The 27531-nt window shown below is 36.8% G+C and overlaps 1 protein-coding gene across 8 annotated transcripts in view; it reads right to left on the bottom strand.

Moving 5' to 3' along the window:
• Positions 1-1953: 1953 nt before the first annotated feature.
• The window catches only part of TTLL7 (tubulin tyrosine ligase like 7), a 71655-nt gene continuing 46077 nt past the window's right edge, over positions 1954-27531 (bottom strand). For 4 of the 8 annotated variants that reach the window (XM_030496451.1, XM_030496454.1, XM_030496452.1 and 1 more), the window contains 8 exons: positions 24418-24625; positions 22047-22327; positions 20666-20722; positions 18994-19128; positions 17078-17158; positions 11572-11732; positions 7150-7323; positions 3965-4302 (listed from right to left, as the gene is read on the bottom strand). In XM_030496451.1, coding sequence (XP_030352311.1) covers positions 4182-4302; positions 7150-7323; positions 11572-11732; positions 17078-17158; positions 18994-19128; positions 20666-20722; positions 22047-22327; positions 24418-24625 — 1218 coding nt within the window. In that variant the 3' untranslated portion in view covers positions 3965-4181. Of the gene's footprint in view, positions 4303-6703; positions 6823-7149; positions 7324-11571; positions 11733-17077; positions 17159-18993; positions 19129-20665; positions 21200-22046; positions 22328-24417; positions 24626-27531 lie in introns of all 8 variants that reach the window. The other 4 variants (XR_003992940.1, XM_030496456.1, XR_003992941.1 and 1 more) reach the window with 4 other exon arrangements.

The following is a 27531-nucleotide window of genomic DNA, read 5'->3' as shown; positions in this document are numbered from 1 at the left end:
TGATTCTGTATTAGAACACCAAGAATGCACCTGTCTTGCTCCCCCACAAGCAGAATCTTCTCCTGTTCCATATACACAAATGACAAAATTACCCCCGATTTCCTTAAGAGTCCTAAAGTGCTGCAGGTATTTACACACCAACAAAGACTCCTCTACATTAACAAGCAATTTCAGCAATGTAGGGAGCTGCACAGAGGTGGCTGGCAGAGAACAAAGAACACAGATGCAGAGTAAGAACTAATGCATGAGAATTTTACCACATACAGAAAAAATTACAAATGTTTTTAGCAAATGCTGGAGTGAAAGATTTCCCAATAAGTATGCCATTTAACAGCAAATTATTTTCTCCTGGAAACTGGAATAAATGCTTCGAGGTGACTGTTTTAACGCTGCATGCAAAGCTGACTTGCAAATATTCACATTTGCTAACACCTAAATTAGATGTTGTAAGTGTCAATGCAATTCAGTCTTTTCACTTGAATACACTGGGAAAGTGAAAACTGTGAACTTATGGGCTTATATTTAAAAATGAGATCTTGAACTCCTACCCCAGCTAAATAACCATTCAGATGTAATTTTAAAAACTTATGACTTTGTTCATAACAAATTTTTCCTGTATAGACAATCAACAATTAGAGACTAATTTTCCCATAACAAGGACAAAACATTCATTTCTAGACAGGACTTTAACCCAAGGCTGAGGTCTACCAAACGGGTATCCTTATGCGGTATTTTAAGTAATCTTTCCTTTAACATTATTTCGCCACAGCAATGCTTTCAAAACCGTATTTTCCTTGCTCGTTGGACCACAGACAAAGCGTGAAGCCTTTGTGAGGTTTCGTAACTGGCATTTCCGAGTCCATCCCCACAGCTGCTCATCCTGCCCTCGCACTAGCGCGGTGCGAAAACCAGAGCACGGAGCACTGAATCGGCGTCCACATTGCGACGCCCATACCAGAGTAGGCTCCTTCCAAACAACTCCACACAGGAGTCTGCTATAACCGCACCACTATCAACGCGAGTTCAAGACAACAAACGCCGGGGACGAGCATCTTTGACGGCGATTGTGGTTACCCACACCCCTGCGTAAGAAGCCACCACCTCACCAGCGAAGCCTTCCCGCCGCCCTCAGCTGCCCCTTACCTGCCACCCCTCCGGGCCGGACGGGCACCGGTCTCCCGGCTCTCCGGGGCTGCCGCTCACCGCTCCCGCCACCGGGGGTCAGGAAGGCCGGGCGATGTCAGGCCGCCGGGTCGCCGCTCCCAGCACAGCAGTTAGGGTGACAGGGCAGCGCAGGGCTCTGCAGACGGGGCTCTTCGCAGACCGTGAGCCCGCGCTCCCCCTCAGGCGCCGCGCGGCGTGTGAGGTGAGGTGCGTTTCCTCGCGGCGCCTCCCGCCGGGCTCGAGCCGCGAGCGCACGTGGCGCCGCCTGCCCCGGAGGCACCCGCGAGGCGCTGTGAGGCGGAGGCGCGCGGCGGTAACGCTGCCGAGCACCCAGCGGCGGGCCGGCGGTGCGGTTGCGTGCAGTTACTAACGCTGCCGTGCACCGTTACCAAACCCCCGACCGAATTTTGTTCGTGTCTTCAGTTTTTTACCTCAGGTTCATCGTTACGCATGCATCGGTGTTGTTTTCCTTCTAATTGCGACTCTGATACAACACCTGAGGTCCTGTTGTACCATGGAAGGCATTGAGGAAGCTCGTTGCACCTCCATGATTGATTTGTTTTGATGGTGGGGCCATGATGAGGGGCAGCAGATCTGCTGCTCCTCAGGGTGAGGGTTCAGCCGCAGCGGTGCCTGCAGGAGCTAATTACTTTTTAAAGGCCCATTTAGTAGCACAAAGGAAATGCTGCTGTTTTGCAGAAGGAGCAAACGCTGCTTCCATCCTGCAGCACTACCTGGAGTGGAACTGTAGGTGCAGCCCATCAACGACCCACAGACTATACACACCGGTTCTGAGGAGCTGGCAGGAAAGTGTAGCATTACATTTATTGGAAGTATTGATTCACACATTATTAGGAACATAGTACCACTTTAGGCAAGGTTATCAGAAATATGAATATAGTAAGTAATGTCAGATGCAAACCAACCATCTGGTCCAATTTTGTACACACTAAATGTATTTTTTCTTTTCTAGATCTGACCATACCACATAGGTATGGTTAGTAGCCCTCTTTCTGCTGACAGAGTATTCTGTACAGATTGACTGTCCCTGCACTGGCTTCTGAAAATAGAGATCATAATGTAACTTAAAAGAAGGAAAAAGAAAACCCAAAAAGAGGGGTTGGGGGGAGGGAAAGCATGTGAACCTACTCTCCTAAGGCTCTGTTTGAGTCTGGCAAGCTAAGCTGGAAGCTGGTTTTATCCATATGGCCAAAAGCAGAATGCAGTGAAAGTCTCCCCCAAGAGAGAATTTACAGCTTTTATTAGGTCTTACAGATAACTATAGTATGCGCTTTATCAGTGGTCGCTGTACGGACCAAAAGAGATATACAATTATTATGAATGTACTATGCTACTAAACGAGTATTACCACAAAAATGAAGAAGACTTTACCAGACCAGAAGACTGCTTATATCTGGCTAATATCAAGAGGGTTTTTTAATTGTTTACAAATAATTTCATTATCATATATCCTGCAGTTCTAGAGCTGAGGCACTACAGCACAGGCATCAAAAATCTCACCCAAATTCCCAGTTTTATATATGCAATGACTGAAGTTTAAAAAAAAATCATTTCCAGACAACTCCAGTCTCACATCTCTTAAGTCTCTTAAATTTGTCTTAAATCTCTGGATATCAAAAACCTCTAACATACTTGCTCCTGAGGATACCTGAAATATATTGATAATTTATAAACATGTTTCAGGGTTACATGATTGGTAAGTAAACAAGTCTTTGGTAAATAATAACTACTCTGTCCTTTACTCAGTTAAAAAAATCCATTTTTAAATCTACTTTAACTGATTTTTTTTAATAATTATTTCTATAGTGAATAAGGCTCATGGCATAATGCTGAGTGGGATGAATTGTATGTAGCAAAACTTGAATGATGTTTTCAGTTACAAATCCTGTTAGAGCAAATACTAGGTTCCTGCTCTGGCTTGTTTTCTTTTTGTGCCTTTCAGCCAGGCCCAGGACGCTGAAGCTGAATGAGAGCTTTCTGATGAATTAGATTTCCAGCATGTAAAGGTGTCAGAAATCTAGAAAATACTGTCCATTCCAAGGATACATTCTACAGTAGGTACTGAATTGTATGCTAAAAACTACAACAAACCAATAAGTTTAAGGTTGAAATAGCACATTATAGCTGCAGTATTTCCTAAAAGTGTCTGCTTTACCATTTGTGCAGTAAAACAGAAAAACTATGCACTATGCATGCTTGTGCAAGTTGAACATGACTTCTTGCTCCCAAAAGAAACTTAAAGGCACAGGACATAGGTAATGTGAATGAAAACCTGGTAACAAACATTGGCTTCCGTTTTATTACAAGAATCCAATTAGAAACCGAATGCCTAAACTGATATTTTTTTTGTTTGTGTACTAGATGTCTTCACTTTGGCTAAAAGATACTATACCAGGTCCCTTATAAAAAATAGCAGCATTAAATAGATTTTGTAATTTCAGAGGAGAAATAAAAAGATGTCTGCTTTAGGTTTGGTTTACAGAGTTTTGGGGATTATTTTGAACATGTCCAAGAAATTAGCAGATTATTTTCACTGATTGTTACAGTTTACTGTTCTATTACATTTTTTTAATCATTTGCCTTGTTAAAAGATCAGTTACATTTGAGACAATAAATATGCTTTACAATAAATAATATTCAAGTCGATGTATTGTACTTACAAAATAATGTGACACTATAATAGGATCTTCAACTCTATTTTATATATTCTGCAGCAAAAATAACATTTCTAGTAGGAAGGAATTACTTATAAATTTAGCAAGATCTACACATTCACATGTGTGTGTAAACAACTTAACAAGGTTTATTATCTTTCCAGGAAAGCTATGCTTTTACAGTAGGTTTCAGCTAAATGTTATCATAATATGGTAGTAAGTATGTAACAGTGCTTATATTTAGCTCCATCACAAATTTGAATTTGAAAGAAAGAAGAAAAAAAAAAGGAAAAAAGAAAAGGAGTGCCGTTATTTACAAAGAACAGCAACTTTTCTTTTGCTTCACAAGTGACTGTATCTGTGTGTGAACAAAATGCTAGGGTGAGACATTCCAGATGAACTGCAGCTAATGTTGGACGAAGATGATTTCATGATGAACAGTGAAGGTCCTGGTAATAAACACCTAGAAAGGATATGAAAAATATAGCAGAGTTTACTGGCAAAGTGACATTCAAGAGCAAAAGAATTAGTTTTTCATTTATCGTACCTTATAATCATCGTGTGCAAGAAATTATGTACAACAAATATTGTTTACAAAACATACAGGGCATTAGGCAGTAGCTAATTCAGGAAACAGACCTAAACCCAGAGAAACTCTTAGAAAAATTTCAAGATGTTGTATGAGGACCAAAATCTTTCCAGTCCTTCGTGTTTAAAGCAAGTAGGTAAACAAACAATGGTATCTCATGTAACACTACCACCAAAAATTAATACTTCAGCCATTGTTGTCTGTTATTACAGTACTATTTATTTAATTTAAACTGGGTAAAACCTGCAATTGATGTTAACCAGCTTATAAAAAGTCCAGTTGTAAAAAAAAAAAAAAACCTGATTAGAGAAAACCCAGAAATTTTCAGTTTTGTTCCCCAGCTCTTAATTATCTAGAAGTAGACACGCTATCATCACTGCTCTAGTAATGCAAGGAACAATGATGCTGCAATGTAGTAAGTCACATCAGTGACTACTTACCTTTTAAATACAGGCAACTGCATCACCTCTCTTTTATGTAATACTACAAACAATAATTTATCGTGTGCCTATTATTCATTCTTAAATCTATCATTTCCTAGTGATAGGAGTATTAGTTAATTGTAGAAGTCATTAAATGAGCACAGTAAGTGTGCAAAAATAACATCCACATTAAATCACCATTTTGTAATGAATTATGTCAATGTTAGGATGGATTAACACAACACATTGTATAAATTATTGCTTAAAATTTTTTTGTGTCATTCTAGTGTGGTTCTTTTTATTATCTTTTTCTTCCTCGCTGTACAAATAAATTTTCCCAGCTAAAGAGGTATCTACTTGTAATCTTTGAAAGCTTTAGTTTCACAAACATTTTTTTCATAAACAGAAACAAAAAAAAAAAGGTTTGTGCTCAGAAAAAAATAAAGTTCTTCAAATTAGATTTATAAAGTCTTAAAAAAAAGACTTCTTGTACATTTATTGTACTCTGATCTTTTCTTGCACTTCATACAATTTTACAGAGAGTCAAGAAAACTATTATTAGTAGTGCAGATTCTTATATCATTTAAAAACAGAAAACTAGATAAAAAGTGAAATAGTATTGTGGCTCTTCCATTTTTAGAAAAATAGTTCATTACCTTACAGTTGTGGGGCATAATGAGAAAGAGCATTTATTTCCATTGTGTCTTTCTTTTCACAAATTCAGAATATCATGGTTAACTAGTAGTTAGCTTATTATTAGCAGTTAATATATTGCTGTATCCACACTATATATGTAACATTTGTGGAGATTTATATAAAAACTAATTTTAATCAGAATTATCATTACACTCTGTTGCTGAAGACATACTGACATTAGGAGATAGAGGGCTTAGATTCCTCTAGCCTGTGAAATTTATGAATAAGCTTCCATTCAGCATCCAAAGAAACACAGAAACTGGAGATGAGAAAGTTCTGTTGGACCATCCCTTTCACTGCTTCCCAAATGCAAGCCTGTTAGCTGCAGCACATTAGAGTAATCCGATTGGTTTGAATAGTTTGTGGTTGGTCATGATGAAAAATTTTCTGCAGTATTAACAGTAAAAGCAGTAAAAACCTCAAGGTTGAAGATTTTCTGGTCTTAGCTTATCCAAATGACTTCACCACACTCCTGCTATAGCTCAGTTGACGTTAATATTGAATATGATTTGTTTTGTGGCTAGCATACTTCTATTTTTGCTGAGACCAAACAAATTCAGTTTCTGGTTGGTTTTAAATTATATAAGAGTGCCTTGAGATCCATACGACAATACCAAATGGGTTCAGTGTATCAAATAACTAGTCTGAGATATAGCAAGTAAGCAATTAAGTCATAAAATAAGTTTAACAGGTAATATATCAAAGGTTTGCTTTTCATGTAATATTTAACTCATAAAGCTCTTCTATGAAATAATGTCTGTAAGATGTTTTATATAAACAAAGCATTTGTAAGTTTATATACATAATAATTCAAATTGCCTTTATGGATAGAATTTGGAACCTATGTAATTTGAAGCTTACATTTAATTCTCCAGCTACGACTGTTAAATTGTAGATCGTTAACTCCCACAGTTGGAGCATTTTCAGTAATCCCTATACTGACAATATTATAATCCCTATTGTATCCGGTTGGAGAACTAAACCAGCCAATGGAGAATCAGGTAAGTGCCAAATAATTTTTTACTATATGATGCTGTTTTGCAAGGTTTGAAAATATTTTTATGCTCCATAAAATGAAATAATAAAACTTTCAATCTGTAAGTTTTGGAAATCAACTTTGCAAAACTGTGCAATACAGTAAATCAGATGGCACTTACCTGACCCTTGGTTGGAGCTGTGCCCCTATAGCATCCCACTGCGAATATGAAGCCAGAAGTATCACACCTGTTAGGATACCTCTAGGAATGCAAATCTGGAATCAGTGACTTTGAGGGATCTGAGAAGGGGAAGAAAGGAAATTTTCAGTTCACTGTATGGAAAGCCTTTGCTGCAGCTACTTAGGCAGTAGGCAAGACTTTAATAAGTGTAGTTTTATACAAAATGTGTATATCAAGTCTCTTTTAGCAGCACTTCAAGAGTGGGCTAGAGAGATTAGAATGATAGAAACTCAGGATCAAGGGAAATGTTGGGGGGGGTGCCTTTTTTTTTAATATATAGTGAACTAGGCTTAAAGAGAAGTGCAGTGGTAGCAACATAGACTGAAACCTGTTCTGATAGTATCCTTTATAATTATAATTTAGTGAGAGAATATTAAAATTTATACCTTCTATCATCCCAGTGGGGGCTATTCCCAGTTGGGGATCCTCTTGAGTCTGATGAATATTTGTAAACCACCAGCAGGCAGTGTTTACAAAGCTGTACTATTCGTTGGCAGCACTGGAGTTGCACAGGAGTCACCACCTCTGTGCTTTTACTCAGTATGGTTTCCCAAGAGTTCCTGTTATGGAAGAAGACTAGAGTTCATGTTTTCTGTCACAAATTGCAGTCTAGGAGCTTTACTGCTTTATATCACATTTAACAAGAGAAAAAGCATGACCTTGCCTGTTTACCGGAAAGGTCTATACTATTTAACACAAATGCTGGCAGATGCAGAGTCCAAAACACAAATTAAGTTCATCTTCATATGTGAAATTTTCACAGCCATTTTTCACATGATTTGTTCCCTAAAGCCTTTATAAGGCCATTACGTAGGTTTAGCACATAAAGATTTATTGTCACATAATTGTGTATGTGTCTTACAACAGAAATAACAAAAGCCACTTACTATTTTTAACAGGCTACCACCTGAATGCAAATGTGACGTGATATTAAAGGAATTATCAAAGTAATAAATTATTTCTAAATGTCTACACAGCATAATAGTAGTCATCTTCTAATTTAAGTACATGATACCAAGAAACAGATATGAAATTAATTTACAGGTGATTAGTATGTGCTCTGCTTCCTTATCCAAATAAACATGTGGAGAGTTTCTCAGTTTAGTCATTCAAATACTACTTCTTCCATCTGGTCATATGGGGTTGGTCTTCTAAAATTAAGTGCAACTTGCCAAGTGTATCTAAAGCAGCATTCTTTTTTGACATACAGACCATCATCCTTTTGTTTTCTTAAAAAGCCATGTCTCTTTCCAAAAAAACCCAAAACCATACCATACCAACATAAACCAGGTATGTTTTACCACAGAAGATTACAATAGTTCTTTGCATACACCTCAACACCCCTGCTGTGCCAAACTCCAACCAGATTACAGATGATTACATCTGTTTTAGGGGCACCGTGGTCCCTGTGAAGACACTTTTTGGTCAAAACATTATCCAGGTTTGTAAGCTTGAGGGGAGGGAGGGGGGTTGTTTATTGAAGAAGCACTTCATAAAGTGAGGAGAATTTGCTGCACCTAGCTTCAACATAGCATCCAGGATGATTTAGCCTTGTCCACTGAGATCAGCAGTAGATTTCACAAACCTGGTATAGGAAGTTTGTCCTTAAAACAAAATCAAAGAACCAGCAAGCTTACTTCTGCCTAGTGAGATTTTTAATATTATGCTGTATTAGGATTGAATTATAAACATCAATGACTAAAAGATAAGCTGTATGTATAGCCAACTGTATGTATAGCTAACTGACTTTTCAGCCTGGCTCCTCAGTCTAAATGATATTTTCCAGCTGAAACTGTTCAGTCCTACAGAATTTCCACTGCACATGTAATTTTCAAGTGATGCAAGCATTTCTCCTGAATTATTATCCATCTAATGAATTCTTTAAGAAATATTGTTTATCAGGCACCAAAACTGTTTCATATCAAAGGCAGAATAATCTACTAGTTGAAGAGCTACTATTTCCTTCAACATACTTTTGTCAATATTGTTTCCTGTCTGTGAGCTTTCCACATGTATTTTTACATGAAAATTAATCTATTGTCTTTGTTCTTTCCTTATGAAATCATGTGATGGTTTGTAGAAAGCAGCAAGATGAAGTTCTGAGTGTTACAGTCATTCATAGTGCAACACATAATTATATTCTAATTCAATCCATAAATCTCAAAAATCCCATGGAAGAAACTCTCTTGATAAATTCTTTAAGTTCTGGGCTTTGAGGTCTGTGATCACTTTCCCACTGCTAGGAGGGATTTTATCAGTGAAGAATAATGTGACCTGCTGTAACTACAGTCAATTATGAACACAGTGGTATAGAGTTAGCCTAACAACAAAAACTGAGATTTAGAACTATGTATGTGAATTTTAATGAACTTTCATATAAATGTGCCTGCGCAATCTCCTCCGTGTGCTACACAGATTCAGTTCATATTCCATTATACTGCAATCAACAGGGATCAGAGTACTATTACCTAAGGAAGCTTAATTTGTTACGCTGTAAGTTTAGTTTCCATACATTAGTAAGAAATCATGGACTCCTTGCCAGATCTGGAAAAGAGTATTATGCTTGATTGTGCACTATTGTCAATAATGTGTTATTCTTTTTATAACCATCTGAACTCAACTGGTTCTACCAGTTTTCACTTATTAACTTTATTATACAGTAAATCAAATGTAGCGCTCTGAGCTTTTCTTTGCTTCTTTATTCATTCTTGCTAAAATAGCATATGCCTAGAAGAGATCTAACCAGCAAGAGGAAACCTTAAGGCTATCAGCTCTGCTTTTCTCCCAAGACATAAATCTTGTGAATAGTCAAAGTACTATACTCCTCAATATATTTTCATATACTTGCATTGTTTCTGAATTAGCACATTAATACCCCTGTCCTACATGTTTCCCCAAATTCTACACATGTCCTATGTTTATTCCAATCTGTTCTTTAAAATAGCACAAGGAACTCTAGGGAAGAGTGATGAGAAGTTGGCCTCTCTGCTACAGAGGTCCTGTCCTAAATTCTTTGTTGGGGATTACATGGCAAGAAGGATGCTTGTAACGGAGTAAATAACATACTGGGAAAGTACAAACAGCCTTTCTGTTTTCCTCTGTGAGTTCTGTAGTAAGTGTATTACATGCAGAGTGATCTCTGCACATACTGGGTATTTGTATATTACTTTTATAGTATTTTTAGAATCTTTCACATAGCAAAGAATGCAAAGCTGACTCCACTTTGGAATCAGCTGTCTTGTTCTGCATGAATGAAATAATGCTAGATGAGAGATCCTACTCTTCATTGAACTCTTCTGCTGGCTCCAAGACTCTTCTCCCAAGCCATGTGAGCAGCAGAGTTGTTCAAAGGAAAACCATTTTCTGTAGAGAAAAAAAAAATCTAGAGGTTTTCATGCATATTAGATTTGCACACTAAAAATAAATTCAAAATTCAAAATAATAGCAGCATTATTAAAAGGGAAGGTAATTGTAATATTTTATTACAACAAAAATGGAGCTTGGACCCAAGACTTCACACACCTCTGCTGGCATGAAGAAGGGATCCTGCAACTACTGAGGATTATACCAAAAAAAAGTTTTGGATCGGAAACACAGAAACCTTTTCTCACCCTACTTTAACTTTCGGAGTATGCTGCATTGCCAATACCTACCTGTAGCAAACCTTAAGGCTGACATTACCTGCATGTTCCCATGGCTCATCTCGGTGAAAAATAATGTAAAGACTCCTAATGGCTTGCACAACAAGCCTTCAGCAATGAGAAGATAATGGTAAAAAAAGCCCCAAAACCTCATGACCTTTTGGATACCCTTAGATCCCTCTTCTTCTTGCTACCCATTTTGTTGGGAAACAATTAACAAGTGCATTATGTGCATTCTTTACATAGGACAAATGATTATGTGTGAAGAACATATTGACCTGATTCCTTTGTACATACAATATCCACCAGCATACTGTTGTGTTTGTTATGCAAGCTAATCAAACCCCCTCCCATTCTTTATACATTCTATATACTTAAATAAAAATGTCTTTTTGTGTGCAATATATTTCATATTTAAGCATTTGTATTCTTATTAATAAATTGAGGCACGGGGGATTATTTTACACCTATGATCTGGTCCTCCAAACCTATCCTTACATGAATGCCTTTGATTTCAGGAATGTAGATTTGGAAGTGTAGAATACTGAACTTGCAATACATGGCCTGATCTCTTTTTCCCCATAAAAAACTTGTATTTGCTACCCAAACCAAAACCTTCTGCTTACCTCAGTGTGGACATTTCCTATTCTCCGTATACTTAAATTCCCACCAGTGTGGAAAACAATGAATATAATCAAGCATAGTAATTCAAACTCATTATTGGTAAATCACAGAACTGACACTGCATTTGGCATGAGATGTCAGCTGCACTTGTGACTGAATTCTCCCCTTGTAAGTCTTGAGCTCATATAAATATCATAGTAATTTATGTTGATGGTAAGTCCACATTTGACACTCAGAGTGGACTGGCCTCAAAATTGTGCACCATCCTATGAAAGAGTTGACCTAAAGCTCAGACATTTTGAAAAGTCAATTTTTTTTGCTTAGATTATTATATTTGTAAATACATTACTAAATGTCTGATTCCATTAGTGAAATGCTGGCCTAGATTAACAGATTTCTAATTCTACTATATCTATAGATGGTTTTAAAACGAGTTCAATGTATTACAGCGTTCTCTTGAATGAAAATGAGCAAAAAAGTATGCTAGCATTGATTGTAGTTGTGATGTTATGAAGAAGACTAAGATAAGAAAAATAGGCTTACCCTGAATTACAGAAACAGTTCCATAGGCCTTGACCATGGCTCCAAAGTAAGCGATTAAATACACGGTTAAAGAGACGGTATAGATGTAAATTTTCAATGTCTGGAGCCTTCCAGACATGCTGTAGAACGGCATGAACACTTGTCTTGACTATATCCAAAATCTAGGAAAGAGTATTCCAAGCAAATCAAAGCAAGGGCATATTGCAAAACCTAAACCAAACTGTTTGCTGATTCACTGCACACATACACACACAAACACACACTCACAGATGACTGCATAGCTATAAATTCCCACAGATGTCTGTTTCATTTCTGTGCATTCATCAGCAAACTTTTATGATATGCCTTTTCTGTCAATAACATTTTGCAAAACCAAATAAAAATATTTTATTTTTTTACAGTAAAGTTCATTTCTATTTTTTTTCAGTCAGTTCAATACTAGTTCGTTTAAATAACAGAAAGAGTTTAAAAAGAAATAAAATGGACACAATTACAGACTAGAAGCAACATAATTAACAATCCAAATATTATCTATTTGAAGATTATACCTTCTTTTTTCCCCACTTTCCTTTAAAATACTATCTATTTTATAAAGAACTAAAATATCCTGAAAAGCTACAATATGCTTTTAGTTTAATGTCTGTTTAAGCTCAGTGTTAGCCTAGATCAAGCCATTTTAGTTTAACTTTCATGCACAAAACTGTGTAGTGAAATAAGTAAGAAAATAACCAGCAAGATATTTAAAATAGCTATTTTTTATAGAAATGCAACGGATTTATTATATATAGACTACATTTAAATGCAAGTGTGTAAAGATGTGGGTGAAGAAAATGCTAAGCTGCATTCGGTATAGCACTGAGCATTCTACACAGTAAGTCTTAGCTACTCAGTGCTCACACATGCTTACAAGGTAGTTGCACATCCAGCTCATCAGATTCCTCTTGGATACACCTTTGCACATCCCATTGAACCGGGACACGGAAAGTGGGATTCATCTTGCCTGCTTTTAAACATCTGTACGTCCTCCTAAGTCAGGCCTCTAGGTTCCCTCCATAATCACTGGAGAGAAATGGGCTCCAGAGTGTCTTGGCTTCTGTTTATTTAGATACTATCAGCAAGACTGAGAATAGTTTTGTGACCAAAGTAGTATTTAGGCTCCACACTGGCACTCTAAACAGTGGAAAATCTGTCCTAAAAAAAGCCTATGCTGCATATAACCTGCTAACAAAAAAGTCAGTTAAATCAACATGATTACCTATAGAGACACTCTTATTGCCTCTTTTGTAAAACAGACTCAAGTGGGTGGTGAACCGATGGAGGTATTATTTATTTGATATAAGATGTTGCAAATTAGGTGGTATAATACTTTCCCAGGAAACTTTGAGATCAGTATGACAAACTGATTCGTGTAGTGAAACATCTGACTCTCAAAAGGTGAATGAGATTTAGTAGAACAGTAAAGTATGGAAACATGGTAGAGAATTGCAGGTTTTGGTCCTGGAAAACAAACTGTTGTTTATAAATAGTCTGATTAGACATAATGAAGGAAACAAAGCATAAATAAACAAAATGCTTGCAATAGAACAGTGAAGCTACATAGTAAAGAGTAATACTTAATGGGCAGAAAATCTATACATACCTGATAATGACAACCTCGATGAAATGTGTCATTTAAATGTTATTTAACCTCTTTTTGAAGACCTAGGACTAGTCTGCATGCACAGGTCTTGCACTAATTCCATACACACAATAACCCAATGCAAGTACAGTGCATTGTATTCTCTCTGCTGAGAATCTTTATGAATGCAGGTGTCTACCATTAAACACCACACTTGTGGTCTCTTCTTCGCAGAATGAGATAAAAAGAGTAGTAAATTATAACCTAAGAATAGTGACCTTGTTTAGTAACTGCAGGAGCTAAGCCCAGGTTTTGGACTGCTCCATGGAGCAGTGGAATGGGCCCAGATTTTCAGACATTCCCTTAGCAGCATTAGTCTACTATCTTAATGCTTCTCAAGCAGTCTTTTCCCTGTGTCTCGCCTAATTAAGGCTTTCCCCACACAAAAGGCCAGCTGTGATTGCATACACCCATTTGAACTGAGTCCCTAAATTACATAAAGGATCAACAACACATTCCTTTGCAATGTTACACGACTGACAGTAATTTATCTCTGTGTGTAAAACAGAACAGTTCCACGCTGTATAGATTCTCTCACTAGTCCAAAAGACATGACCTAAGAACTATGATGCCAGTGTAGAGCTTTTTCTCTTACTTTAGCACCTGGAGTTGAAGAAAACTAAGGACTGAACCTTGCATCTTAAAGCAAGCTGTAGACTGCCAGGTACTCTGGAAAAGAAAAAAAAACAAACCAACTTTCTTGTTGTTTTTACTGTGTTGATATTGCCAATACGCCAGAGGGGAAAAATGTCCCAGTTAATTGTTCTTAATTTGCAAACATGGCCTCAATCATCCATTTAAGAAAAGAGACAAGCCATCACATACGAGCTGGAACTTCATGAAACCTACATCCTCGTTTTTCAAAGTTAATTTCCCTAGTTTGCCTTCATCTTTCTGTTTAATTTACGTCATTTACTTTAACATAACCAATTATCTAGGTGTAATAGAACAAGATGTTATGAAAGAGCATATTCAGAACCCTCTGGTAACCATCAAAACACTTTTAAAGAAATTATGTAAAGTGATGTAACACGAAGCAGTCACAACTCCTCCCATACAAGTCTCTCTTGCCTGTAAGTCTTGGGAGACTAAATTTCATTTTAGCATCAGTTTACTCTCAACTTGCTTCTAAAATGCCTCCTGTAGCTCTGCTGTAATGACAGAATATTACACGCTAAGAATATGAGCAGAAGTTAAATTTTTCTACATTGTGCTGAATAATTGTTAAGCAAATATAGCTGTCAGGGATGAACATTGTGAAATCTAGTACATTGCGCAGGTATTTTCTTCTTGTGTGTTAGAATTTCGTAGTAAGTATAGTGAAGGGGACTGAGTTTCTGTTTTATATTTCACAAAGTTGCAGAAGGTACCTTTGAGACACGGATTCCTTACTTGCATAAATATTCTGCACCTTGAGCTCACTTCTCCTTTACCCACCTCATTGGAATATAAAACATACTTCTTTCAAATCAACAAAAGCTTACACATTTGGCAGTCCTCAGCTGCAATGTCATTGTCAAAGTTAATCCATTTTTATAAACTACCTTTCTAAGAATAACTATCTGATTGCTTGAAGGGATTGAGGTTAAAAGCAGTTTAAAAAAATAAAGGCAAATCATTTCCCGTGCAAGCAAAGATGAAGGGCCCACTAATGCTTTCAGGAATTATAAGCCTCCTAAGTTGTAAAAGATGTCCTTACAAGAAGAGCAAAGAAATCCACATTTCTGATTGTGCAGTTTTTGCTAATAACGATCTGGCATATCAACTTGTATCATCCTGACTTTGTACATGTGCCCTTGGACTGTCAGTCATATAAAGGACAGAACTAGCCTTTATTGTAGGTAAATTAAGCCAGATGCCCAAAAGGAGGTTAGGAAAAGCAGTTGAAGAGTGCATAGTAAAAAGTCGCAGTCCCTCAAAGAGCAGATTTATCACTCTCCCTGTGGCAACTCCTTCACAAAGTTTTGTGGAATGACTTATGGGGAAGGGTTGAAAAAAAAAAACCCCTTAACCAGGCTTGTGTGAAGCCCCATATCTCAGTTGCAATGGTGGGCCCAATCTGGTGACTTCTTTCCACGCTTGTGACATCATAGATTAAAGTGAGCAATTCCAGCAACATGTCCCTGTCTCCCACCAGTTCCAACTGTCCCAAAGATGCCTGCTGAGAAAATGACATCTCCACTGTAACAGCAGTGTGAATTTTGGGCCCTATTATCTATGTACGTATGTACATATGTATCTACCGATCTATTCCTCCCTCCTAGCAGCTCTTTCTCCATATTACCATTTTCTACAAACCCCCACTAAAAGTCTCTCTGGTTTGGGGCTAAAGGCTACAACTGCCAAATGCACACAATAGAAAAGACCTATGCACATGTATATTGGGGTTACAGCACTCTTTCCTGTAATTAAAAAGGAATAAGATCATTTTAAGCAAAGGACTATTCAGTAGAATAACAGTAGATATCAAACGAGAAATGACACCATTTCAGCCAATGGAGATGGTTGCTATACTGATTCCTGTCAATGGCAGAAGAAATAATTCTGCTAAATTATAGAGCTGTGCTGCCATTTGACATGGTTTGAGAAGAATTTTGATTAAACTATATCCTCCTACATTTCCAAGTTCTTCTTCAGTTTGTCATGTCTAATTTAGTTCTAAAAAGCTGTGTGGACACATACTCCATTTAATATCTGAACTTAAATTGAATAGTCAAATATAATTCTATCTCATGACATCACACTGAATGAACGTTTTCTCTGTCCAGTGTGAAAATACAAGCATTTAATGAAATATTCAATAAAATACAATTTGAAAGACTGAGGATCATACTGCTGATTTTATAAAAAGTAATTTGAGATGAAGATCTGAAATAGTTCTTCTGTTCTTCTATAACCATCTACCAACCTTTTCCATTTTTAATATTTATCATGTATACAGCATTTTGATTGTCTCTTTCTTTTATGGTCTATAAAAATAGATTGTGAAACTGAGACACACAGAGATTAAATGCCTGGGCCTGATATGCTAATCCACATAATGTGTCAGTGGCTGAGGCAGAGAAAGACCCAAAATATTGCTTTAGGGGCACCAAAGTATTACTAATAGATATAATTTCTGCTATATTAAGGAAAACAGATATTACACTGGGAAGATTATTTTGACTGACATATGACATACAGATATGGCTGACATACCAGCGTATGTCAGCTTTTAAACAGATTAAAAACTCCTTAGATGCTACGCACAACAGTAACTCCTAGATAGCAGACGAGTGAAGACAGAATGATAAACAAATATAATTAGTCCTTTGCAAGACTAAACCAGTTAGTTGAACGTTATAACAATGTCAATAATCTTTTCTTGGTAGGTCTATTTTTTGCTTAACATGATCTTCATAATACTGTGAGTCAGAGATTTAAATAACCAAGTATGGTATCACTAAGTCTAATGAAGTTTTAATATGCCTGGTCTGAAACTGCTGAATGGTTCATCCCTTATCAATCAAATCTTCTGAATCTATACACTTCTAAGAATGTTTGCTAAAAATCAGGTATTTAAGCACTAATCATTTATTTGTTTGCTTTTCTTTCAACAGACTAATCTTTTAAGGAATTGTTTCTGAAATTACATTCCAGGATAATTATGCTTATCTAAATATGGAGCAACATAATTTCCTGTAATGGAATTAATTCATATATATGTTAGTATTAATAGCCAGTATTTTAGTATCTCAAGTCATGCCCAGCTACTGCTAAACACCAGTAGAAATACTGGTATGTGTCTGCGTCACATGATTTTCAGAAAATGAAATATAGGTCACTTACTTTTCGTTGTTTTACAGAATCCAGTTTTATCAACCAATAAGATGCCACTTTTGTTTTGTGATACTTCCAGTTATCCATGATCTGTAGTCATTGCAAAACACAAGATAAAAGAAATATACATAAAACCGACTGAAATCTGGCATTTCATTCATGAGCATTCCTAAGGCTAAAAAGTGTGAGCATCTAAAAGACCTCTGTGAAAAGAACTTTTCTCTAAAAGAGACAGAAAAATATTTGCAAATTTATGTGGAGGAACATTTGCACAGATGTGTGCAATCTTTCAGTTTAATCCTACCCTCTTTTCCACCTGATTCTGACATTCATACACTATAAAGCAGGTAAAATCTCATCTTGAGTGACTCAGCTCAGATTCCTTGACCACAGCAATAAGTTCAACAATGCATAAACTGTTAATCTAGTCAACAGTGAGGGGTTTTGCTGCATAAAGGACATTAGACATACCTTGAAAATATCCTTTCTATAAATGATCATATATTAACTGCAATACACTGCTTTTATGATATCTAAGTACTACCAAAATAGCTTGAGCTGTGAACATACATTTTTTTTTAATTTTGTTATTTTATCTTTCTATTCTATTCCAGACCTATGACAAGTTCTACCTCACTGACAAGTAATATACCATTACTTTTTTCCTTCCATGATGAAATAGTATTTCCTATCAGAAACTGGTTGAGGCCAGAAGAATTTATGAAAGAATTCTGCAATAATAAAGTGTATTTAAGACTGTGCTAACATTGCATGAGAAAGCACCACTAGATGGAGTGCATACACACACACATACTCCCATATGTACAGATATGCACACACACGTGTCTGAAAGGGAAAATTTAATGAAGCATTTTATTTCTGTTTCTAGGATGAGAAACTCAATATGCTAGTTATGAATACTATCTTCCAGAATCACCCAAATCAACCATTGCTACAGGAGAATTCCTTTCCACTCTGGTGTAGTTGCACAGATTACTGGAGGCATAATCAACATTTTGAAAGCTCACAGAGCAAAGGACAGTCCTGGAAGGACAATGAATTAGATGAATTTTAAACACACTGTGGACTGTGCTTACTACAACAGAATACAGGTGTTAGTGTAAGTTACTAGATACCTCCATATTTCTACTAGACTGCTCTAAGTGACCCTGCCTTGGCAGGGAGGTTGGACTAGACGATCTCCAAAGGTCCCTTCCAAGCCCAACTATTCTGTGATTCTGTGAAAATAACTTCTATCTTCATTTTTTTTTTCTTTTCCAAGCTGATGTTAGTTTCTTTGCACTAGATATTTAAAAGGGATTTAGGTAACCTGTATTTTCTTCTTATATGTCTTAATATTAGATGTTGCTTTTTAATTGCCCTTTGGATTGGGCATTGTTTCATGTGGCTTTGATATCAATTTATGAGGCTCAGGACAATGTTGGATGTAAGAAAGGGTAACCTGGCAGACTAGATGAGTGTGACTGGTGTTCTTTATGACTACCAAACTTCCAGCATGTCTTGCAGCATGCCATTCCAAGTTCTCTAGTATGTCTATGCAAGAGAAGTTAAACATGTCAAGATCTGTACTAACAATATCAGATGAAATATGCATTGTAACATTCTTTTTAGCTTACTTAAAAGTTTGAACTTTCTCCACAATGAAAAAATGAATTTTCCTAACCGTCCTGATTGTTTCTCATGTATTTTATAAGGACATAGGAATGTTTTCATTGTGGCTCTTTTAAGGTCAGAAAGCATGCAAAGCTCCAAGCTTTTGAAATCTTTTGAACTGTCCTGAGTTTTGGAAGTTTTAAGGCCACAGAAGCTCATGAATCATAAATTGAGCTTTCTATTGTCCTTCATTTTAGTGGCCTAAACAGTAAGTGTCCAGCCTTATTCTTTTCTTATTTTTAGATACTTACATCTTCTATAATAAATTCTGATTCTTCATCTGTTTTTCCTGGGAACTTCATTCTCATGTCACTGATAATGAGAAGAGTCTCTTTTGTCAAAGCCATTTCTTGCTCTTTCGTTTTCTGTTGCAGCAAAGACTCACTCTAAAAACCAATATGAAGCAGAGGAAAAATTGCAGGCATGTCATTAGATCACATTACAAAGGTGTTTCCTTGACAAAAATACATTCTAAATAGGGTGACATAAAATATATTAGTAAAGTGTATAGACGTTATTTAATTATTAACTCATGTACACACATATGCCTCATGTACACTAATGCATCACCATTACCTACAGTTGTCAAGAAATTAAAAGAAAAACTGTTCAAATATTTGTTGGAAACAGAATAAAGAAATATATATTCAATATTTATGATGCCCACCATTTAAAATATAAATTTGAAATGTAAGTAGCAGGCTTGGAATTTATATTCAACATAATAAAAAAATTATTAGCCATAAAAAGCTTCCTTTCAATTCTGCACTGCAACAATTTAACAAAACCTGCCAATTATATGTCATTGTGCCAAGATTTCAGGAAGCATTAAAAAGTAAGGACACTTTGCTCCTGCTGTGGTCAGTGGGGGTTCTGACAGTGTCTTTGGTTGTCCAGGATTCTGTTTAAAATAGCAGTGCTTTTGATACCCACAGCAGCTTGAACCCCTACAGTGTCTGAGTAAGACCATCTCTGGAAGGTTTGAGGGTTTTCTTTACATCTTAGACATTAGTTAGAAGTATTTCTGATCCTCTTTCTTTACTTTTGCATACTTTTGCATTTGCAAGATTAAGTGGGCTTAATTTTACATTTTTTCAAGCATGAAATTTGAAATTTTTAGGCATTTCTAAATCTTTGTATGTTGTAAGAACTACAATACTTACTTCGTGATATTTTTGCTTAAGTGATAAATATTTTCAAGCATAACATTTTACTATATGATGCATAATAATGTGGCTGAAATAATAACATAGCAAGTATTCCCAAATCCACTTTTGTCTATAACTCCTATAATAATGTGCCTGTAATTCCCAATGGCAAATTGCTTATTCTATAGTTTCCATACCTTTAGAACATTTGGATCTCTGCAGCCTCCATAAATGGCAATAAACTGCTCTTTTCTTGCCCAAAGGATAGATAAACTAATACTTTATCACACACAAATTATTTCTTCTTAGTAAGTTACAGTTTATTAATTTTAAATTTATTCTAGCAGTAATATATAGTATATTATTCTTAGTTGCAAAAATAATTATGAACAGAGTTCCATTCAGAATACAGTGCTAAATTATGAGTACTTCTTATCCATTCTGTAAGTAATTTTATTCACATTATTTTAAGAAGCATGACCTAAGCTCTATCACCCAACATAATTGTTCTGCATATCAGGATCGTTTCCGTGGTGGAGCTTTCCCCATGAAAAAGAGAGTATGGTTTCTTACTAATGTTAATTTAAGTGACTAGCCCATTTTTAATGTCAGATGGTAAGAGACTGTTTTTAATCTTTCAGTAATTTGTATTTGATATAAAGTTAATGTGAATAGAAAAATCTATATTAGCCATGTCTCATTAAACTCTCAGAGTACATCTCAATGATAAAAGGGTAGTTTTTAAACTTGAGATAGCTAATATGATAAAAAATACCTTTAACACGTTGTGGTGAAGACACACTCCTAATGTCTTTCCAATTCTATTAGCTGACTTTAAAGATGGAAAACCATGTTAAGGAGTATTTCACAAGATGTCAGCACAAAATTTTAAAAGGATCCTTTTTCATCATTTAGACAAAACCTCACAGGCAAAACAGACAATGAGCGTTCTACCGGATAGAAATGATGATTAGAGATAGTAAACACTATGAAGCAAGTTAATTAGCATTACAAAAGGATTTCTCACAATCAAAGCTCACCACAATAGAGAAAGGCTGCAAATATGGATGAAAAGTTCCAATTTGCTTTCCCCATCTCCACCTGAATTATTTGGGTGATGAAATATATAGGTCAGGCACCACAGCATGAATGGAAATACACTGGCACTAGCACGCAGTACAGTACTGAACGAGGTTGTGGACTGATCCCAGCAAACGCTACCCAGGGATAAGTGGATATGTGGTCCATCACGCAAACATAAAAGAAGAAATGCCTGGACTGTGAAGGAGATACCAAAGGGGATGACAGTCTGGTCACAAAAGGAAAAAATGTATGGTTCAGAAGTACATTGGGAAATTACAGCTAGCCACACAAATTCTAAGCAGCTATAAGTGTTTAATCTGATTTATTAATTCTATTAATTATTTAGTTAGACTACCCAGGTCTAAATGTTTGTCTTAGGGACAGGCTTCAAAATGAAAGAAGTTTTATCTTCACTTAAAAAAAAAAAAAGAAACAAAGATGGCTTCTAAGACAGTTATTGCAGTGGCAAATCCTAAAGACAACAAGGACTATCTGTAAATTTGAAAATGTTCACTTTGCAAGTAGAGCTCTACTCCAGTGGCATAATGTATGCCAAATAGGTACAGTTGGTTGAAAATTAATTACACCTTCTTCTCCACTGGACACTCATACGAAGTTTTACTTATGTTTTATTCTGGTACAATGTATTTAGCCTTGCAATAAATAGTGGTTTTGAAATACGTATTTTTGTGACTGTCGAGATTTTGAAGGGAGGTACATCCTTATTTTAGAACCAGCAGTCCTCAATCAAACCAGAGGAACTTTTATAAGGAAGGTAAAAACTTCCTATATTCAAAAAACTGTTTAGGAAAGAAGGTTTCCCAGTCACAGAAACTCTTAAGTTTCTGTTCTCAAAAAATGTAAAATCTCTATTGCTACACCAGAAACTGAAACATCACATCCAGCACTCACTTTAAGTCATATGCAAGTCTAGAAGTCTTATATTCCAGAGTTTCTGTCAAAATAGCATTGACTACAGTACCTCAGGTTTTCTGACACTGTAAGATTAGTAAGGTATTTATTGAGTTTTAGAGCAATACAACACATTTTGAATGGAACTGCTGTTAACTCACCCCTGAAGAGTTCACAGTTCCCACGCTGGATGCCTGAGAGACTCTGGCCGAAGTTGGGCTACGATTTAAAGAATGAGACCTATTCACTGAAGATGCACGCTGCATTTGCAGAGATGTTTTTGCTGACAAGGGACGTTGCTCAGCTGCCTGTGACTGCATAGTCAATATTGATATCGAACGAGGGCAGCTTACAGAACGTCTTATTGGACCTGTGGATGATGTGGGGGATGAATGTGATGGAGATTTTGTATTTTTAATTGAAGGTTTCCAGTTCGTTCTACCTGCGGACAAATTAAATGAATGATGTAATTACTTCTTAATCTCTTAACACCCATTTTTCAGTCTTTGTAACTATCAACATATATGACCAACAGATGTGCACATATGTGGTACTATAATGTATGTTAAATAATAACTATATATGTAGCAGTCAGTCATGTCAGATTCCCTAATAATACATACTTTACATACTCTATAAGATCATTCAGCCTGCAGAAGAGAAGGCTGCGTGGAGACCTCATAGCAGCCTTCCAGTATCTGAAGGGGGCCTATAAGGATGCTGGGGAGGGACTCTTCCTTAGGGACTGTGGTGGCAGGACAAGGGGTAATGGGTTCAAACTTAAACAGGGGAAGTTTAGATTAGATATAAGGAAGAAGTTCTTTACAGTGAGGGTGGTGAAGCACTGGAATGGGTTGCCCAGGGAGGTTGTGGATGCTCCATCCCTGGCAGTGTTCAAGGCCAGGTTGGACAGAGCCTGGGGCGACATGGTTTAGTGCAAGGTGTCCCTGCCCACAGCAGGGGGGTTGGAACTAGATGATCTTGAGGTCCTTTCCAACCCTTACTATTCTATGATTCTATGATTTATTTCTTCCTCATAGTCAGCTTTAATCAGGTAGACTCCAGTCCTCTATAACATGCATCAGATGCCCTATAGGTCAAGAAGTATGTGGCTACTGTGTGTGGCTTCCTGACTGTAGGAGTATGGAAGCAGAAGAGAAAATTTGGTTGATGAAGCCCATATTTGCAGATCCAGATCCTACAGAGCTGTTGTCTTCTGCAAAATAAAGGATGCTGCTATGAAAAATAAAATTTTAAAGGCAGCATTATATGTGTGCAATAACACGATTCTTTGAGACAATACAATGCTAAAACAAAAAAATAACATGCTGTATCTACCACGTTCAACAGAACATGCTCACACTAATGCTCTGCAGCAAGCAAGAGAACAATCACAAAAAAAACCTGCAGGGATCTCATCTGGAATAATTTACCTTCTGTATGTCTCCAGATAAATTTCTTTATCCTTTCTATATTCCAGTGAATTCAAGCTTAATAAGACTATCTTTCACAGAGAAAAAAATCATTCACACCATTTCCAAGTGCAGCCCAGGTGTATCTTTCTCTTTAGCATTCCTGGCAAAAGAATATCCATTTTATCTGCGTTTTTTTTTTTTTAATTTATTTTCATTCATTTATAGAATCATAGAATAGTAAGGGTCGGAAAGGACCTTAAGATCATCTAGTTCCAACTCCCCTGCCATGGGCAGGGACACCTTGCACTAAACCATGTCACCCAAGGCTCTGTCCAACCTGGCCTTGAACACTGCCAGGGATGAAGCATTCACAGCTTCCTTGGGCAACCCATTCCAGTGCCTCACCACCCTTGCTGCAAAGAACTTCTTCCTTAATTCTAATCTAAACTTCCCCTGTTTAAGTTTGAACCCATTACCCCTTGTCCTACCACTACAGTCCCTAAGGAAGAGTCCCTCCCCAGCATCCTTATAGACCCCCTACAGATACTGGAAGGCTGCTATGAGGTCTCCACGCAGCCTTCTCTTCTCCACGCTGAACAGCCCCAACTCTCTCAGCCTGTCTTCATAGGGGAGGTGCTCCAGCCCCCTTATCATCCTCGTGGCCCTCCTCTGGACTCGCTCCAACAGCTCCATGTCCTTCTTATGTTGAGGACACCAGAACTGTACGCAGTACTCCAACTGAGGTCTCATGAGAGCAGAGTAGAGGGGCAGGATCACCTCCTTCGACCTGCTGGTCACGCTTCTTTTGATGCAGCCCAGGACACGGTTGGCTTTCTGGGCTGCAAGTGCACACTGCCGGCTCATGTTAAATTTCTCATCAACCACCACTCCCAAGTCCTTCTCCCCAGGGCTGCTCTGAATCTCTTCTCCACCCAACCTGTAGCTGTGCCTGGGATTGCCCCAACCCAGAACAGAAAAAATTTTAGAGATGACAAAACAAGGAAACCAGTGTTAAACTGGTTACAAATGTTGATACATTCTACAATACTGAAGTATTTTATATAACTTGTTGTAAACGCCAGACTGACTTACTTGCAAAAGTGGTCATTTAACTTACCTGATCGTTCCAAAGATTTGTATTTATTTTCTTCAAGATCATATGAAACCTTTTTCTCTTTTTTTTCATTGTGATCTTCCTTTTGATCTTCCTTTTCAGTTTCTTCTGCTGATTCTGAAATACTGCTACTGCTGTCGCAGGTACTATCACTATTGTAGTACTTAAGTTTCCTTAAGGGCTGTGCACTTTCTGGCATTGAATACAGGGGCTAAAAAAAAAAAAAGGAAAAAGAAAAAAAAAACACCCAAGAAATTCAATTCCTTCATAATCCCAAAAGAATGCCTTACTATCACACTAGGTCCCCGATTCAGGCACGTTCATTTGTACGTATTTAAAACACTCCAAATTAGATGGGAAGTTTATCCTTAATTTTAGAATAAATGCTTAAATAGTCACTACACAGTAATCCTAATCTTTCTTACATGAACAGCAGCATAACATAGTAAAGGAAAAAAAAAAATGTTCTATTTCAAGTATGACTTACACTACCAAACATTTTTAATTATAGTTTGAAATCATAAATCAAGTGATACAGAATACATTTACCATCAGTTTCAATCCCTTACTGATATTTGCAATAACGTTTAACAGTGATCAACATGAAGTAAAGAAATACATCGGGGAACTCTGGCTGGCATACTTCTGAAAGAGAAAGTGATTAATCCACATCCTGCAGAAAGGAGAAACTGTAAGAATACAGCAAGCTACACTAGGTGTGTTTGGCGTCCCATATGCACATGGGATTCAGTGTCATTGGGAATTAATCTTGTGTTATTACCAAGAATACTGTGAGACAAAAATCAAAACGTTGAAGACAGAAACTGATGGAAGAACAGAAACTACAAATGAAAATATTTCTTCTTCCATCTGTCATCAGGCAGACAAGAAAAATGCAATATCCTCCAAAATATCCATTATCCTAAGAAGACTTACGTGGTCACTTTTTTTCCCCGAAACCTTTTCTTTCCAGTAATTTTCTCTTAGTTATAATAACCTATGGTGATGGCCTCATCTTCCTAGTCATCTAATGGACTCCAATGAAAACTCAGATTTAAAAAAATTAATATAATTTCTGAACATATTTTGGGTCAGAGTGAAATAGAAGTACTCTCAGGGTGAATTTAAATTGCCCTATTATCTTAGCATAATATAATGCACCAAGATTTATTGTGAAGGGCAATAGAAAAAACCCCCAAGATATCCTGCAAGATACACTCTATAACTAAACATATTCTATCTAAACTTCTATTCCAGACAATAAAGAAAAGAGATTTCTGCCATTAACTTAAAATCAACAGTATGTTTATGCAAGCCCAAGCTGTTAGATCAGATAAGGAAGAGCTGAAGAAGAATATTCCATTGAGAAGAGCCCTGGCAATTATTCAATTACACAGGGAATATTTTGATATCTACTTGCCAAAAGGAGAAATTAAGGTGCCTCAACACTTAACTGCTGTCTCAAAAATAGCTGTCCTAACCCTGATATGCTGTATATCACAGAGATACATTGATCAGACATTCCTGATGAGTTATACAAGGTGTAATAAACATTTTCAGTGAAAACTCACAGGGGCTTTAAAGTAGATCTCACTCCCACTTGTCATATACATGTTCCTCACACATTTTACACTAAACAATAAGAACATCCTGGCTAAGACTTCACATCAATTAACAAAGAAGAATAGAAAGAAAGGTCAAAGAAATTACAAAAAGCAATAATGATAAATAATAGCTAGATCTGGGTTTAAACTGACCTCTTAAAATAAGAGATATTTGATTGCTTAGCAATTCTAATCACCTTGATTTTCCCCTGATGCTGACCTGATTTTTCTTTGATTAAACTCATCTGGTTTTATACCAGAAGAATAAAAATACAAGTAATTGCTCTTTTCCTCTAAAATATCTGTTATTTTATTTCCTTAGTTCTTTTTCCTGCACAAACAGGTGCAATGCAATAAACATGAATAAACCTTGCAGTGTGTAAGTATAAGGTGCCCTCTAGAGGCTACAAACAAACCAGACATTTTCAGAAGGCATTTGTCATTCTAAGTAGAATTCAGTAATATTTTAATTGCAAGCAAAAACGCCTTCTGTGAAATTCTTGTCTTTTTTCCTCCTCTGAGCTCCTCATATATATGATATGAGCCCTCATATATAGATATATGTATGTATGCATAAATGCCTATGTGTGTGTATATATATGTTTCTATGTATGGAGGAGGATGGAGAGGAAAACGCTTTTCTCTCCTAACTATTCCAGCTGTTCTGTATAGAGTTTTCTGAGTCCTGACTGATCTTTTTTCCAAGGAAGAGAGCGTGCCCAAGGCAGAGCATCTGCCAGTAGCATCTGCCAGCAGGCCAGCCGCTGACTTTTAATGGAGGAGAGGACTCTATGACCTTCCAAAAGAATCTTTCATGTTGGGTAACATGACATCAAAAGTACTGTTCCCTCAGGTTTGTTTTGTCTGTTAGATCTTGCATATGTTAGTTCTTTGCTATGCTAATGAATCTTTATTTGTGGGATTTATGACTACAAGAAGGTGAGTTTTACAGCTGGATTATTCTCTTACCTGATAGATTACTGGGCAAAAGTAAATTCTACTGCCTACCTCACTCACCAGAGTTCTATACCGATATATGTTTAGATAATACATATCTCATAGCAGATCCTTTACAAAAAGGTGGCTAATTAAATGCATATTATTAGCCATATGCACCTTACCCCTTACAGGAAAAAGGTGATGCTCTTTTGGTCAAGATACAAGGACCATCCGCAATGGTCATCTGTATTTCAAAGGGAGTGCATAGGATATTATGCAACCAGGGAAGTCTCCAGTCACATGGCTTCACTGTAGGCATGGTTTAAAGGATTGAGAAGTGTATCAGGACCCTGAAAAAGACGCAGGAATAGAGATCCTGCATGAAGTGCGCATACTGCAAAGAAAAGAAACAATCTCCTTGGATAAGCTAGTTTTATTGCCTTCCCTTTTGATTTAATCAATCTTATGAGTAGGAAAAAAAAAAAAGTGGGAATTTTGGTCATAAACAATTTTTTCTGTCTCCTGTAATTGCAAACTATATTGTAATGGTAAAGCAGCTTGTAAGCTACAGAAT

The sequence above is a fragment of the Strigops habroptila genome, chromosome 8 (genome assembly GCF_004027225.2).
Source record: "Strigops habroptila isolate Jane chromosome 8, bStrHab1.2.pri, whole genome shotgun sequence".
NCBI classification, from domain to species: domain Eukaryota; kingdom Metazoa; phylum Chordata; class Aves; order Psittaciformes; family Psittacidae; genus Strigops; species Strigops habroptila.
This window is presented reverse-complemented; position numbering and strand designations above follow the sequence as displayed.